Raw genomic sequence first — 17,418 nt, 5'->3', positions numbered from 1 at the left:
TCTATAAATAACTTATGTTCACTATCCGCTGCAGTTTACTATCCACGACGGTTACTGATACTATCAGTAAAAATCAGAGAAACTGGGTCCTGTCCTCAAGTACCTATGCATTCCATGATAAATGTTTAACACGAATGAAAATTGAATACTCGATTTGCATATTGCTTCCGTTGATTGATCTATCTTGCTATTTCAATAATTGTGTGATATACGTTTTGATTACAGGCACTAGAGGTATAAAACACTTCTGATAAAAGAGAATTTGCGAAGTGTTATCTGAGTTAGCTGTATATTGTGAACAAATTGTAAATCATTTTGTAAAGGTGTTTATTAAAACACCTTTATCAAATAAATTTCCGATTCTGTTAGCTCTTTACTCATTGTTCACTTGCAAACCTAGGCGCCAATAAGAGCTTAACTTTTAATGTCAAATTTTCTAACTTAACTTACAAATTAATATATTTTATTATAGGCCACGAGCATTAACTTACAAGAAAATGAAAGTTTGGGTTTTAGACTGCTATCTATAAGTTCCTTGAGAACCCAAATACTATACTAAACCATAAGCATCAGGTTTTAATTATTGTGTTTATGACCCAGAAAATAGAGGTAACAAAAGTAACCAATCCATGCCTTTAGTAGTCAAGTTATATGTTAACTATGACATTGCACTTTGTACGTTTAACGCCTGTTCCCTTCCATACTCTTTCACTTGACGCCATGCCTTTTATCAGAAACCAGTCGTCTGCGAGGGATTACTTTATCCCTTGCCAAATTACATCGTTAGAATAAGCGCATTCAATACTTGGATTTTTTGGCTGCTGCGTTTTTAAATAGAAATATATTCGATTAAGACTTAATGATCCGAAAACGTATGTCGAACTTTTGGTTTAATATAAAATTGCATTCTATTCGATTGAAATTTTGTCGGGTGAAAATATCAATAAAATTGGTCTCCTTGTGACCTTTGATTTTTTAAAGGAAGTAGTAGAAGACGAAGATTAGCTATGCAATATAACTGTTGAGATTTGACACAGCTTTGAGATATGTGGATAACTGTCCCTGTATTTAGATTGGATGAGCCACATCATAAGATTTATAAAAAGGATGCCTTTGCGAGCACACATCCATCTAAGGTCTGTAATTCGCCTCCAATTATGGATCTACATTGTTGTTGTTTCACTGGGTGGCCAGATGACATTGTCAAACAATTGACTGGAACAAAATGGCTGACCACTCACGCATAAGGTTATGAGGTCATATGCTTTCAATTGTTCTCCTCTAGTGAAAGCTATTTTATCCAATTAAGACATTTCAGCTGTCAGTTTTAAGTGACCTGTTTAAGTGAAAGGATACTGTAATGAACACATTAACATTTTTGTACAAAATTGTATTTTCAAAAGTCATTGTCCCGACTGACAAACTTCATCCGTTTATAAAACACGGTGATGGAAAGTTCCAACTGGGCCTGTTTGGTTAAATATTTTAACCATTATTATTGGAATCCCCTCATACAACGATTGAGTCAGTAAAGTATATCATTATTAAAGGGACTGTGGTATTATAGCTCACACTTTTCATGTGCGGTAGCAGACCTTTTCTATTGTTTGGCAATCTCGTATTTCAATAAACCCTTTTGTCGCAATAAACTAAAAAGATAACAATCTGGTCAGGAAAGTGATATAACCATGAATATTACATGAAGGTATTATCATTATCGAGTTTCAAACTTTCACTGAGTAGATAGCAGGAAAAGGATATTCAAATTTTATTTTTAGATTCGTTACAAAAAAAATATGAACGTTTCAGGACGTTCTCTCTTGATTTTTGTTTGTTGCCTACTTTGTGAACTTCCTCATAGTAACCCCATCTGTCTAACACCGACCCTTCACGTTAAAAAAAACTCGACCTTTTTTATATCTTCTCTTCCAAATATTTGAACTTATGATAAGTTGATTTATGTGCATTTTATTGCTTAAATTATACACATTAATATTTTATTGGGATATTAAATATGATGCGATTGCCATAACACATAATTTAATTCTCTTCACGAATAAAGTCCAAAATAAAAGAAAACAAATGTAACAGATAAAGATCCAAAATAATGGGCAGTCATTATGCTATAAAACTATGCACTTTGAAGCATAAAAGAAGATGGTTCCGTTGTGTAACAGTAATTAACAGTTGACAAATTCTTTTACTGATTCTAATGCATCTTCAGTTCGTAACCTTACATAAAATTCCTCATTTGTTTAAAGTGTACCGACATTACTTTCAAGGTTTTAAATTGTCATTTTCACAGTTGTAATAGACAATATCCGAAATACGTGCAACTGAATTGTGTCGCGTATTACCGTTTACTTATGGCTGGCACCATGGACGCATCGTCAGTAATCTTAAATTGCGATTCTCAATTACGCTACTGATGCCTCCAACTCCTTAAAACAATACAGCTAAAACTCATAAACTGCTCGATGTAATAAAGTAATAAATCATTTTACAGGTCCTAAAATACTCTTATAGACCTCTGTTAAAGATAAAGATTGTTTATACATGTAATCATTTAGATCTGACTCAAACACTGTTTTTGCTATTACGCAAATTTTGACCAGAAATCAGAAGGCATGAGTTATGCTCAGACTGCTCGACTACACAAAGCCGTCTTTTAGCGCATCCTTGATTATGAAAACACATTAGTATCTGTCAAATATGCATATATTACTTGGTTTTTGCTTCATAAATTTAATTAAGAATGCAGTTAAGAGTATCAATTCCTAATCTACCCCTCAATTAAAGAAATAGATCTCGATGATAAATTTTAATTTCAAATACATATCGGGTTTTGTTGACAGCTTGCATTCTCTAAAGGGTAAATCGAGAAGGGAAAGGGTCGCGTAGATATGTCTTTATAGTGTATTAACCTTAGAAATCTGAATAAAAAAGGATAAAATATGTGATTAAACATAATAAATGCAAAAATTGGGTATCAAAGGAAAATTGATCATTATCGTCTCTCAGGTCAGTGATTTCTCTATATTGTAAACTTTATGTGCAACATACTACTAAGTATTGAAGAGAGTAAGCCACATGCATGTATACCATCCCAGAACTTAGGAACTTCGGTATTATATTCCATTTAGGCTAACTATGGAAGGTGTATTTCCATCTGTTTTTATCGATATTTCATATTCTTTCTAATAATGAAACGTAGCTCAAGACCTTTAATGATCATAAATAATTGACCTTGTGGACACAGGGTCACAATTTTACTATTGTTGTAGACTAAAAAATACAAAAGATCAAATAATAAATTCACAAACTTCGGCTAAGGGTGCATTTGAATTTGAAATGAGATAAACTCTTACCTCGAGGTTAACAGTGGTATTTTATCTTCAAGAATAATGTGTTTGGTATCATCAAGATTATGTTTTCATAGCACTGATTAACACATAGATAAATATCTCAGGGAAAACCATCAAAAGAATAGTTATAGTGTTATGAATATGAATAAAATGTATAGATATGCAGTCACTGTATAATATGTGGTGATTTAGGAGTGATGTGTTTTCAGTAAGTACAGCATAATAGAGATTGAGAAAAATAAAGTCCCAAGAGAGGTACAGCAGAATTTATATAACAGGCTCGTCCACTGAGCTGATCAAATGACGTTAAAATTTTCCTATTCATAAAGTATATTCCGCAAATGATCTAAATGTGCTTACTGCCGCTTTCTCTCATATTATGGATAAGAAAAACTCTTGTTTTTAAACATTACATACGATAGTATCATAGTGATGTAAATTGTATTCTTTATTCTTGTTGTAATTGTCTATGATGTGTCTTATGATGATAAAATGATATAAAAATAATTTAAAGATGCAATAATATCTACATTATATATATTGGTTCTCTGTGACCTGTGTGTTGATACCCAGATTCGCTTTGGTTTGTATTTAAACGTTTCATGTCGTCATTAAAAGAAGTTAAAGATACACATTACATAAAATACTGAGTATCATATGCTCATTCGCCTTATGCGATTATTGTACAAGCGTACGAACACAATACGCGTTTTCAAAACTCCGCTCGTAACTTTAATCCATGCTTTCAAATATTATGGTCAATATTTTAGATAAGTTGCGTTGTCTAGGCTCGGTTTCTTTGATCTTCGTTCAAAGTCGCATAAACAAAACATTTCCTGCACAAATACGCGACACTCTGCCTTCCCTCTTTTCACAGGTATTTGTATTCAATAAGGAGCATTTATTCTCCGACAAGTCTTCCGTTTTAGTATAACTCATTTTAATAGTCATGAGGGTTTGACTACATGTTTATGTTTCTATCAAGAATTAATGGCTTGAACCCGGACTTTTTCAGCAATGAATTTTAAATTCTGAGTTCAGAAACGTGTTGTTCGATCAACAAATGCACCGAATAAGTGGCTGGAAAACTTAAATCTAGTCTTCAAATTGTTCTGAAATGAAAAGTATATGCCTAATTATAATAAATGTCTGTACATTATAAAGAGCATTTATTCTTTAACAAATCTTCACAAATCTTAGTGCTCAGTTTGATTGACATTTTACCTGCTCTTGTAAATCTTTGTCAATAAAAATTCACTTTTAAACAAATCCATGTTTTACAATGTGAAGAACAGTAAAACTCTTTGATCATTTGTTATATCTTCTTTAAGTGCGATCATGCCATAATCACATAACTTCCGCAAGATAAGACATACGTTTGGAAAATATTCCCTCTAATGAGCGTTCTTAGTATGTTCTTAGCTTGGAGTCAATGAGATTGACCGAGAAGTTGCGATTGAGATACGAAATGTACATTCGACTCTTCGTTCCATTCATAAGATATAACCAATGGATATCTTTTCTTTGAATAAGAAAGTTACACTCGTTGATATTTTATAACTTGATTTGAAGATGGAGGTTCTGCTATAAGGGTAATAGTGCAACTCTCTGAATTTACCGCTGATGATACACTAGTAAGCAAAAACCTAAACACACAATGAAGAAGTAAGACTAAAAGCTAAAGAAATGTATATGAATACTCATGCTTAAATGATCTTAATGCAAGGTACGAGACCCTGATACAAATACCCGGCTACCTTCGACCGAGGCAGAAATACGAGAATAGACATTATCTGTAGACATGCAAATCTGTATTTACACGAATATTACGAATATGGAAAGAATTTCAAAACGTTTTACGAGTTTCACTTAACACTCAAATTATAAGTACATTTTATATAAGATGTGAACCACACTTAAAGTGCATTTCAACAGAAGTGGGGTGCACTCGATACGATAAGGAAGATTTGAATACCAGATAATAACAAGCCTAGTATATAGAATCGTATGAAAGGCGTGTAGTTAGATAGTTGTGGTTACTGTTTAAGGTGGGATACTATTTTTGTTTCACTCCTACTTAACTGTTTTTTTTATTTTGGTTTTCTGGTTCTTATTTCACAGTTGTTCTTATTGTAGTTATCGTGTTTTATTTTCAGTCAACCCTCGAGTGCTATATTTGTTTCATGTGTTTGATTGTTTTGTAAGTTATTGTATAATCAAGGTTTTTCTATGTTTAGGCTTTGATGCTGTACTAATTGGTTGGTAGTTTTTATGTCAAAGAATACGATGGGCTCATTACCTTCAAGATGGTCTTCAATTTTGGGCAAATTCTTCATTCCCTTTCTATTATCCCGCACCTTGACTTGCAAAATTAAATTACAGGCTTCAAAAATGTAAATTTTTGTTTACGTGATACGGATTAAATACTTAACCGGTCGGAAATGTACACTGATTTGACTTTGTAAACGACATCCAAACATAAAACAGCATGACGTTTACCCAAGAATTTATTCAATAGCTCTCTAACATGGAGATGCAAAAATTATACAGTGCCAAAACCCGAATCCAACAGTGATTTAGATAAATAGAAGATTTAAATGAAGTTACTCCATCGCTATTTGTCACTCGCACAGTATGTTCTATGTTGACGTTAAGACCAACAGTGTGATATTAAAATCTATATGCATAGTGAAGTCTTCCCTGTATTCACACCCTCTTCCCGTTTCCGTCGTGCTATTCGGAACCCTAATGCCGAATTTTAACCTTTCGATACCTTTTCAATGCTAGCGTATTAAAATTGTAATTTACAATATTCGTTTATGACACTAATCTTTTATAAACATTCAAATATATACCATGTAAATAGGGAAAAGTTCGATGAATTTAGTTTACAAAAGAGACAGGTTTTTTGGCAATTTAAAGGATGGGAAAATCAAAGATAAAATGGATAGAAAGTTTGGAACGAAGTTAATTTGTGTGGATTTTAATTCAGAAAACTAAAAATACTGATCGTTCCATCAAAAAAAAATATCCAGGACAATGTCTCCATCATTTAAAATAATCTTTTTATCAATTTGAATGAATACATTCCCCATTTTTAATTTGAGCTATCTCAATTCTATAAAACAGTAGATATTAAAACCTTTTTTTTTTATTTTAACAATATTGTTTTATTGTTTAAACCGCTTAATGAATCATAAGCTGTACGTAGTTAGCCTGGCATCACTGACGGGTTTTCAGCTATTGTCAAAAATTATATTTAGCAGTCATTCACACTTCACCTTCACTGCATGGTCGATTGTATTCAATGAACACGGGATACTGTCGTTGCTTCTAAACATTGTCTTTTAAAAAAAATCAAAAATTTAATATTCCGATTGTGTGTTTTTTAAAATAATTTTGTTTCGATGAGACGTTGGTGGTGACATCTAAACAAGATGAAGCCTCATTGCATAAATCATAATAGAAACACTTTATTGATAATTGAAGACTGGTATTCAGGTGTACCCAAGAGAACTTGCTATTTTCATTCTCGCAAAGAGAACTTCAAGTGCATAACCACAAGAATTTTAAATAAACACAATTATTTCTATAAAAGAAATTTCATATTGACTTTTTGGTGCACTGTTGAATAGGCCAATATTACATATCATCAAAATAAATAGCTCTCAATTAAAAAGTTTAGCTGAGTATTTGCTTACCACACCCGTCTTTCTGAGCTTTACTACTAATAAATTTCATACTACAGAAGTGGTACATTGGAGCATGCCATTGTCTTGATCAATGACCTTTAAGGGCTGCAATGTCATGAAAAATTCACACGTAAACACAATATATTTGTAACTTTATAATGTCTTTTGAATATATTGCATGATATTGACCTGAAAATTATAGGTCTAACCCAGGAATCGAATTTTGGTTACCTAATGTCATATGGTTCTATTGAACAATGGGATTCATATCTTCATATATATATATATATATGTTTAACGGTGCCCTGTAATGAACAATCGCCCTAGCTTTTCTTTAAGTTCGCAAATTTAATCTAATTATATCTAACTCCCAACCAACAGTGCCCAAGTACCTGTAATCAAAACAACTACTTGTAGTCTGTTGGGTTTTCTTGCGTTTCTTTAATAAGGACATTCAGGCACGGATTCAAGAGGTAGCGCACTGGGTGTAAAACATTTAAAAAATTGTTTGTTTGCATAAAATTTTGTTTTGTTTTTGTTTTTGGGGGGATTATACCTCAAGATGTTCCTGCCCTGTTTCCCTCCATCTTTAATTTCTGATATTCTCTAAAGAAAAAAAAAGAAGACAATGTTTAAAATCCTGAAATCCTGGACCAGCCCCTGACATTACTGACTCTTTTTGCAATTTAGTAATTAAATTGTTAATTTCATTAAAGTATATGGACATGAAACGGGCATCGCAGATTGCCACTAAGGCCATAAAGTCGTCATAAGTTAGTAACAGGTGTGCCAGATGACCTATTTCGTAAATACATTTGTACTGATTTTACAACGATTAATTTAAAAAAAATTAACAAAACGGATCAGGTGTATAATTGTTTGCGAGTACCAATGAAGAACACGTTATTATATAGAGAGCTTATCTCGACCTTATCTTACGTAACGATTTTGCTAAGTAAATAATCCGATCGCATACCAAAACTAAAGGCAGAAAAGATCCTATTTTATGTAAAATATTTCAAGTGGTACTAGTAAACCTACAGATCATTAAGGTTGAGTAGTATAATTATCAACTTGTTGATACAGGGAAATCACTTCAAATTAGAAAGAGAGTGAAAATTTAAAGAGGTACATTAATGTATCCCTAGTAAGTATAATATCTGCTAATGGTTGTATTCATTTGGCCTTGATATAACATAGAATCAAATATTGAGCTGTAAACTAATGTTCTGCTGTTTCTAACCGTACGAGGCTTAGACTTCAGATAAGCTTTCCGTTCCCAAACAGTAATGGGACGTAACGTTTCATTTTACCCCCCTTTAAATCTGATTGAAAAAAAATAGACATAATTCTAATGAAATATTTATTTATTTATTTATATCACAAGCCATAGCTGACTGTCAATTTTGCCAAATACAGAATTTTTTTTACACGAAACATTCCGTAATTGTTGAAGTAAAATTAAATTCCTTATTTTACAAACATTTTTTATCCGACGTGCTTTTACGAGGTTTGGGATGTTAGTTGTTCTTAATATATATATCCAAAAACGTAAAAACTTGAGAGTTTTGCTGGGAAACCGACATCCGTGTTTTAATGCTTAAGATTAAACTATACTGTAGCAAATATTATTCGTTTTCACTGAAGGACTTTAATCGTTTTATCCAACAATAATTCAAACAATGTGCATTCTATAACGTTCTGTAAACACGCCCCGAACTAAAATGTTTTTTCGTTTGGTTTGAAATTTATTTTCCTTTGATATTCACACGTTGTACTTCAGAGAGTGCTTGTGAAATACACAGGAGCATGGCATTGGGGAATTTTAATTGACACCGCATTGCGTTCGTTATTTTGAGTACCATACTAATGATTTTAAAGTTTGATGATGGATTAAGTTAAGTGATTGTAGCTAAGTTATGCACTAGGGATTAGTGAAAAAACGCAACTGCACTTTGAATATGTGATAATCGAGCCAAAACGTCAGCCTTGTTTGAAAGATTCGGCATTTATCACGCAATGTTTACTAGTGAAGCAACTTGGTTGGAGTAAATTCAGATACCTATTTATGTATAGGAATGATCATTACTGTTTATTGAATACACAGATAATGCCATATACATTATATATAGTGTTTCATTTGGGTATTTTATTTGCCTTTCAATTCGTTAATCTTCCATATATCCAACAGTAAGTTTATTCGATTTCGGTAAATACAGAAATGGCAGGGTTCAAGATGTTGAACAACTTACATGTATTTTGTTACAACTGCTATAATTAGTGTGTCGATTTGACCAGTCTATTTTGGGACAAAAAGAAACCAATATAAGTATTATAGACCAGAAACATATGCAAACATGTACCAAATTTTTCTAACCCTGTATAAATCGAAGGTCGGTCTATATACCTCCTAAGTTTTATGTGCTTCGATTAAGCGCTATCAAAACATATCTTTCCATAAAACAATTTACATGCCTGTGTCAATACTATAAAATAAGTGAACTTCTTTGTACTTTGACGAGTACGGTCGACTTGGTAAAGTACCGTCTGTGAATAAAACTCTATACAAACAATCCATAGGTCTACGGCGAACGGTAGTAAATCATCTTTCATATAGAAAGACGAGTTTATTTCTCGTATTTTTTATAGTAAAGTGGCCGTGAGACAAACGATTGTAATATTTAGAAATTGTTACGGGTTGTTTTTTTATATGGTACTATTTTTCAGTTTTGTTTGTATTAATTGTGTTACAGGATAGCTATGTGTACACACTTACTAGAAATAACTTTTATTGATATGGTGACCTTTTAGGTGATCCTAACCAAACCCGCTTAGATATACGAATACTTTTTCTTTTTAGATTGTTTACGCATTTACTATTACAATCTATCGGCATAGATTCGGGTTGTAGATTACGTGTGGAATTCCCGTCAACATGGAAGTTCTTGCTTCTATTCGGAATGTGCGACATGAATAAAATAAGGACTTTCCTTTCATCATATCATCGCCACCATAGTTATTTCCGAGTGGGCAAAAACCTGGACCGGTGCACCTGGTCCATGCTCCCAGTTTTAGTGGAGTCCGAGTTGCTCATTTGCTTTTGTTACTTTGTATGTATGATTTTAGTTATTTTATGTTCTTTGTTGTGTATGTCTGTATTCCATGTCTGGTCTTTGTCCCTGGATTACATTCTCTTGATTACCACTATAACCTTGGTTCCCTTGATTACTCTTTCCTAAAGGCAGTTGCTCTCATAGTGCGATATCATGTTGATATCATGAAAATATCCCGCGTCTTGTAGTGTCAACAAAATGTAATAGCGGCATGTAGAACTATAGTAGTACCGAAGACACAAACGGAGGGAAATTATTTGAAAAGACAATGAAATTTTGGTGTAAAATATTCAGAACTGTCTGGTGACCTTTATTAAATGATTGAATAAATACTTATCAAACACGTTCAATTGCTGTCTGAACCATTTGTTCAAATAAAGAGGAATTTAACAAGATTGTGACCGGAAAGTTTGACAACAAACCAGTCTCAAGTGTGAGAATGTGTCTCAGTCTCAGAGTTTTATTGTTATAAGCTTAATGTATGTATATATATGGAGAGTTGCGAATACCTTGACCTGGTCCATCTTACTCGATCCGACGAAACCTACACGAGAGCACCTTGACTTTCATCAAGTTACACCCCATCCAAGCTCCTAAATAGCCAACTTAAGTGCACTGATCTTGTTAAAAAGCAATGATGTTGGTAGTGAAACAAAAATGTTAACTTGTGAAGTAATAATACACCTAACTTTTGAAGTCACCCCTGGGGTCACTGAAGAGGCATAAACATTATGTTATAAAAATCATTAAAAAGTTATAAAACTCAGACTTAAGGGTTAAGTATTCATTATATATGTATAACCAGTATTGCGTGAAAATTTTACACTTGGAGAAAATTCAAAATGTCATGTTACAAGCGATTCGAAGTAGTTAAAATAATGAAATCCATCAGAAAAGGTGAAATAATCATTTAAATTGTGTAAAATCGTATAAAATCAATTACAGATAATGATAAATGTGGTGTTTTGATCTTTAAGCTGAGAAAGTACATTTAAATTGAAAAATGTATAAATTATAAATCTCAATTTAATTAAATTCTGCGTTCCAATGTCGCTACCATTAACTGGAGTACTGTATGCTATTTTTCATTTCAAAAGAAGTTTTCTATTTAGAAGCACGAAAAGTTACCAGCAAATTGTTGCATGATGTGAATATTTTATTCATTTTTTACCGACGTAGATTATACATTTTAAACGTTTGCTACATTTAAAATGTGTCACATGATTTTTATAGATAACATGCACTTTTGAAAAACTTGATGTATTCATTACATCACGCAAAAGTTTTTACCAAGTCACGGAACAGCACAGTGGCCTTGGCTTAGTTGGCCTGTGGAATTTTGTTAATACCGGTTACTTTCCAGCCCTTACAATTAACCTTGATTCCACTTAAAAAATATTTCACTCCCCCTTCGCTTTGCAGATCGCTTTTAACAATATTAAAAAAAAATCTTCATCTCTCTTTATTTTTCTCTCCTTATATAAAAGAATGACCAGTCTCTCACACTTATTGCAATTCTTGGTTATTTCTGTGATTTTAATTTACATTATTTATTTGCGGCTTCATTTTTCCTTATGGTTAGAAGTAGTTAAGTGACAAGCACGCGATCACAGTAAAACTACAGATACCCCGTCAAAGTTTACAGTTCCGAAACCGATGTACAAATCAGCCTACCCTTTCCTTTGACTAAAACTTCGTATTTTTTGTGCGTTTCATTTTTTTTTTCAGCCTGTCTTTTTTCGTAATTTGTGCTGCACTGCACTCGTGAGCATATTTATGACGGTAATCGTGTTCGATACTATATTTTAATTCAGTCAAGTTTCTCATTTTGAATGTTTATTGTGTACAAAACAATTGAAATTAATTATTTTTAAATCAGATGAACATTTGACATGAAGATGAATATGTTACATCACGCCAAGTTTTAATTAGCTGACTAATGTCATTCATGTGAACTAAAGGTTTATAAGTCAGTGTTCCTGTACGACCTAACATAGTAAATACAAAACGCTGAGGTTTCGGATTTCGGTTTTTGCTTTTCCGGATCGGTGTACATTAGTGATTCGTGAAATTTATAAATCTTACGAATGAATTAAATGCAAGCATTTACGTGTAATTAAAATGTCTTTATAAAGCTTGTGCAGATAGATTTACTGAAAAGATGCACGTGTGTACTTCATGTAGTACCAACTCAAGCACATTTGACGGAGTTTATAAATAATGTTATTTGTCTTAGCGATAATTGAATATTTAACCCGATTGTAATCTATCAATTCAACACCAGGAGAACAGCAACAACTGTCGTGTTTTCGTTGAATTAACTCATATTTTTTTCTTATTTCAGTGAAAGTAAATGGAAGTTATGATGACCAAATGTTGATGGGTATGATGCTAGTGGTAGTTCCAAAAGGTGCCAAAGACGAGAAATTAACAATGGGAAAACCGCAGGTATTGCAGTACATCTATAAAAAATGGCTTGTGCATCTATACATAGCTGAATCGCAAACTTGTAGATATTCTTATTCATGATACTTGAGTAACTTGGTAAAGCATGTGTTCAAAAAATGGAAATCACATCACAAATTACGAAACTAGAAAAAGGACCAAAACTTTTAAATGAAGTTTTACAAAAGCATGTTAAAGCGTTGCTCAATTCATACAGTATTTACAAACGACTTGCCAATTATATGAGCCTGTAAAATACCTGGAATTAATGTACCAAACCCGAGAGCAAAGCCCTTTAATTGTGATTTTACTGCAACATTATCCACAGAAAGACCACACGCATGACACTCAATTTCAAGTATGAAGAAACAAATATTATTTCACATAATGTTCTTTGATATTCTTTGAAGTGAAATAACGGTTATGCTTCCGAAAAAAACTTATCTCTAAGTTGCCACATCCTGGGGAAACATTATTATCCCAATTAGTTCTTGACATCGCTAGTTTATTTATTCCGAGTTGTGATTATGAGTTCTGTCATTTTTATTATATCTTTATCTAAACATGATTTACTGCAACTATAGGAAATTTACTGTTTTAGAGTGAGTAAATGTAAATTTACTGCTTTAGAGTGAGTAACTGTAAATTTACTGTTTTAGAGTGAGTAACTGTAAATTCGAATAAAACAGCGTGTTATACAATGAGGAAAATAAATTTGTATGATAGTAGACCTTTCCTACACTAGAGTACATAGAAAATAAACATTAAATCAATTAACATAAACATCATAACATTTTTTAAAAGATTTTAGCATTCAATCGCCGGTCATTATGCAGATATCACAGATGAAATTCAATACATACAGCATATTCATATTATTATAAAAATTAATATGCAATACCTTATTTTTTTTCGCAGATCACGTGGGAATCACCGGCAAAAATTGATCCAGACTGTGACCACACAGTCATAACACATCACTACCTCATGAGGAAGAAAGGGATCGAGTTCAAATGGAAAGCCCCAGAAAAGGGGTCTGGGTGTGTCGAGTTCAGGTGCGTATTCTTTATTGTAAATTCAAAGAATCTTGTTACTAAGATTAATTAATTATATCGGAATCCGTCGTGAGAAACGAGATTTTGAGGATTTTCTCTCAACATGTTTTCTTCTTTGACGTACTTTATCATTTGGAGTCTATCTCTTTGGCTGATACAGTTTAAGTTTAAGACTCTTGTACTTTTGGTTTTTACTTTCCTTATTGAAAGATTTTGAACTAATTTTATTTTACTACTAAAATATATTGCACCGGGGTTCAATGAAAAATATCATGAAGCTTCATGATGATATATCGAAGTCAATTTAAACCTTACAGACCGTATAATGTCCGTATCAAATTCAATTTTGACATGCATTTTCACTCATACTATGACTCCATATTATCCCATTTTCATATGCAAAAAGCAAAAATACTCCGTGGAGGTATTACTACTATTTAAATGCTTAACGGACGCAGCGATACATTTAGACAACTTTCATAGGCACAGTCACGGTACTGAAATACTTTTAACTTGTCCAACCGTTAGTTTCGTATGACTTGACATGCCTCCCTGCTGCATCGTTTGGGCTTCCAACTATGGTAATATTTATTTCAATGAATGTCAACAACCGTTTCTTGATTAAAATTTATCCATTCCGCATACTAATTTTCAGTAACATGACATAGCAGATTTTTTGGTGCAATTTGTTGATTTTCGTTTTTTTTTTGGTTACGTCCAAGATGCATATGTTTTATCGTCAAAATTGTGTATCAAGATAAACGATTTAGAAGAAAAAAATGTTTTCAATTGCTACCAAACGACATTCATGTTCTTTGTTGACTTATTTTCAAACATTGTCCTGAAATGAGAAACGTTCGGGATGTCTTGCCAATTGAAACCACAACGTTAATTAAGCGCAGAAACTAAACATTCTTTGTATTAATCATAACACAGCAGCTGAAAATTCTATGCTTTTTACAAGTATGTAACGTATTATCTGCAGTCTTAATATATGTGGTCTGCAATATTGCAATTAAGAAATTCCATTGCGACAGATACTTTTGTATTCTTTTTTTACAGGCATTAAAGTGCTTGTCGCCAAAAGCTTTTTTTCCGGATATTTGTGGTTTTTTTTTTTCGCGAGAAAAGTGTTAATTGAGACGAATTGATATTATTGAACTTGCTTGTATATCAATTTATTTTTTTTCCAAATGGCCTGGATTTCTTGTATGCTTCTGAAGAAACAAACCGTTATAAATTGCCTTGGTACGACCAGGCTTTGGTCCAAAACAACAGGATATCGCGGGAGTAACTGTTATGCGGCCTGTTCACTGGCGAAGTAGAAGAAACTTACTTAGAAACCCCTAGTTTTCTGTAATCTTGCATCAATTTTTTTCATTAATTTTACCTAATTTGACTTCTATACCAATAAGCATCCTTCTTGAGCATGTAACTGTACATCATTCTTTAAAGATTAGAATCAGGGGTAAATGACCATAATCCAGTGAAACTGTAACACCAATTTTTACTCTGCGATCAAATCGATTTTTAACGACACAAAGATAATATGCGTTTTTTTTTCAACTTTACACATCGTGATTGTGTAAGTTGTCGTGATTATTTATTGTTAGCCTACCCTGTGGTATGGTGTTCTACATTTCTGATGGGGCATAAATTCTGTGTGTTATTTCTTCAGTGAAACAAATGAACGAATAAGAAAGTTAACGTTAACTTAATTGTAAAGAATCATTTCTCGTGGTACTAAAAAGTTTTTGCGACCAACAAAGTTTCAGATGTTTTATCAAATTTTGGAAATGACTGCAAATGTTGTAAAGAGAAAAGGGGAGCTGTAGCACTTCCAAAGTTCTTATACTTTATAAAAATATAACTACCACTGTAAACATAATATTACAATGGTATTGGACGAAATGACGGTCTGACTTCATTATACATTATGTTCTAAGGTCATTTTTAATCGAAACATCAAATTGAGACTTCCCTCGTAGCACTGAGAATTTCCTCAAATCCTCAACTTGAATTTCCAGCTATTGAATTGAGTTGAGAAAGGATCAAGGAGAAACTGTGCTAGTCTGTATGTCGTACATCAACTGTTACATACAATAATATCATCAATTCGAGTAATGTTATGGAAAAGCAATTGCAAATTTGAAATTTCTTCTTTTGAACGAGGCGATAAGATCAGTAGTTCAAAATAAGTCTCCAGAATAGTCGTCAATAATAACTACTCTTTTTATTGCTTGTTAAAACCTAGGTTGTCATATTTGCTTTACTAAAAGGAATTTTGAGCTTTATTAGAGTATTAGATATGATATTTCACAGGAATTAAACATGCAGATTTTATGAGCCAAAAAGTTAATGTTTGGGAATATAATACGTTGGCAATTTACTGAAAGATAAATTCGCATAAATTGGTAACTAATTTTGATTTAATGTTATGATATTGCAACATTGAATATAAATCTTTTATATAAAAACTTTTGAAATATTGCCATATCATTTTTGAAAAATGGTAAAATTGCATTTGGTGAATACGTAGTTTTACTCCAACATTTAACCAGCTTTCGTAGATGGCTTCTAGACCTAAAACAAAAATGTGAAATTATTGGTTTTAATCCTGTGAGCTTTCATGTGATCGGGGGAATTCTCATAAAATATTAATGTCTGTAATCTAATTTTGAATGGATTAATTGAGAAACTGAAAGTTTCCATCGCCCTTTCAAAACAAATCCATCATAAATTAACTATAAATTAGAAGACTTGGCACATTGGAGAATAATTTTTTGGTTGATAAACGATTCATTGCCTGAATATTGACACAATTTTGGCTTTTGAACATCACAGCAAAATGCTCATGTCTATTCTCCTTAACTTTTTATTGTTATAAGTTATCGGGATGTTTTCTCTTGTCGTTTTCATGAATAGCTTCGCTAATCTATAAACGTTTTCAGCTCTCTTTATCAATGACCAGAGTATGCAAAGCGTATAATTTAATTTCAGCGACAAACCAAGGATTCCTACGAAAAAGGGAACTGTAAACATGATGAAAATATTTAAAAAAATCAAGGAACATAAACAGCGTATTTGAGAAGACATCGTTATAATTTACCTAATAAGGGAATAAGGTTGATTACAATTTTCAGTTTTGTCTTTTTTTTTGTAGTTTAAACATATTGTATTTGCAATAAACAAAATGGATCAAACACAGGTAAAATAACATACATATAAAGTCTTCTCCTGAAATGATAGTACTTATTATGAAGTATAAGTATACAAATTCATTAGTGTAATTTTAAGTTTTACGAAGTTAAGACGAGACAGTAAAAATGTAACATTATGTGATGTGGTGTAATGTGATGTGATGTGATGGGTACCAGTTTAGGAGTTTTGAACACTGTCAATTCTGGTGGCAATCAATGTTATCAATTGAGAATTTGTATTTCAGATCAACTGTGATAGAAGCACCAGAGATATGGTTTAAGGACGATGGCAACCTTAGCAGGGTTATATGCGAAGATGGTAAGTACTTCACCAAATCAAAGAAACGTCCAACAAGTACAAGTCGTTTTGGTGAAAAATCATCAAGTACCGTTGATCGATGGTCATATGTTAGGTTTTGACAAAAAAGTGACTGCAATCCTCTTTGGGAAGATGTGCATTCATAAAATGCATGTGGATATTTCATTAAAAAAGAGTTTTGTATTGCATACTTTCATGAAAAAGGACAAATACCTAAAATTAAACTAAT

The 17,418-nt window shown here is 32.5% G+C and overlaps 1 protein-coding gene across 5 annotated transcripts in view; it reads left to right on the top strand.

Annotated features, from left to right (window-relative positions):
• The window catches only part of LOC148614745 (spondin-1-like), a 43,519-nt gene that overhangs the window by 11,857 nt on the left and 14,244 nt on the right, over positions 1-17,418 (top strand). For all 5 annotated transcript variants that reach the window (XM_088589067.1, XM_088589070.1, XM_088589069.1 and 2 more), the window contains exons 2-4: positions 12,515-12,618; positions 13,534-13,670; positions 17,116-17,189. In XM_088589067.1, the coding sequence (XP_088445193.1) occupies positions 12,515-12,618; positions 13,534-13,670; positions 17,116-17,189 (315 nt within the window). The remainder of the gene's footprint in view (positions 1-12,514; positions 12,619-13,533; positions 13,671-17,115; positions 17,190-17,418) is intronic.

Source organism: Perna viridis, chromosome 6 (assembly GCF_037379345.1).
Source record: "Perna viridis isolate PV_CMFRI_1.1 ecotype Kerala chromosome 6, ASM3737934v1, whole genome shotgun sequence".
Taxonomy (NCBI): domain Eukaryota; kingdom Metazoa; phylum Mollusca; class Bivalvia; order Mytilida; family Mytilidae; genus Perna; species Perna viridis.
The sequence above is the reverse complement of the archived record's forward strand: the minus strand, read 5'-3'. Positions and strand labels throughout refer to the sequence as shown.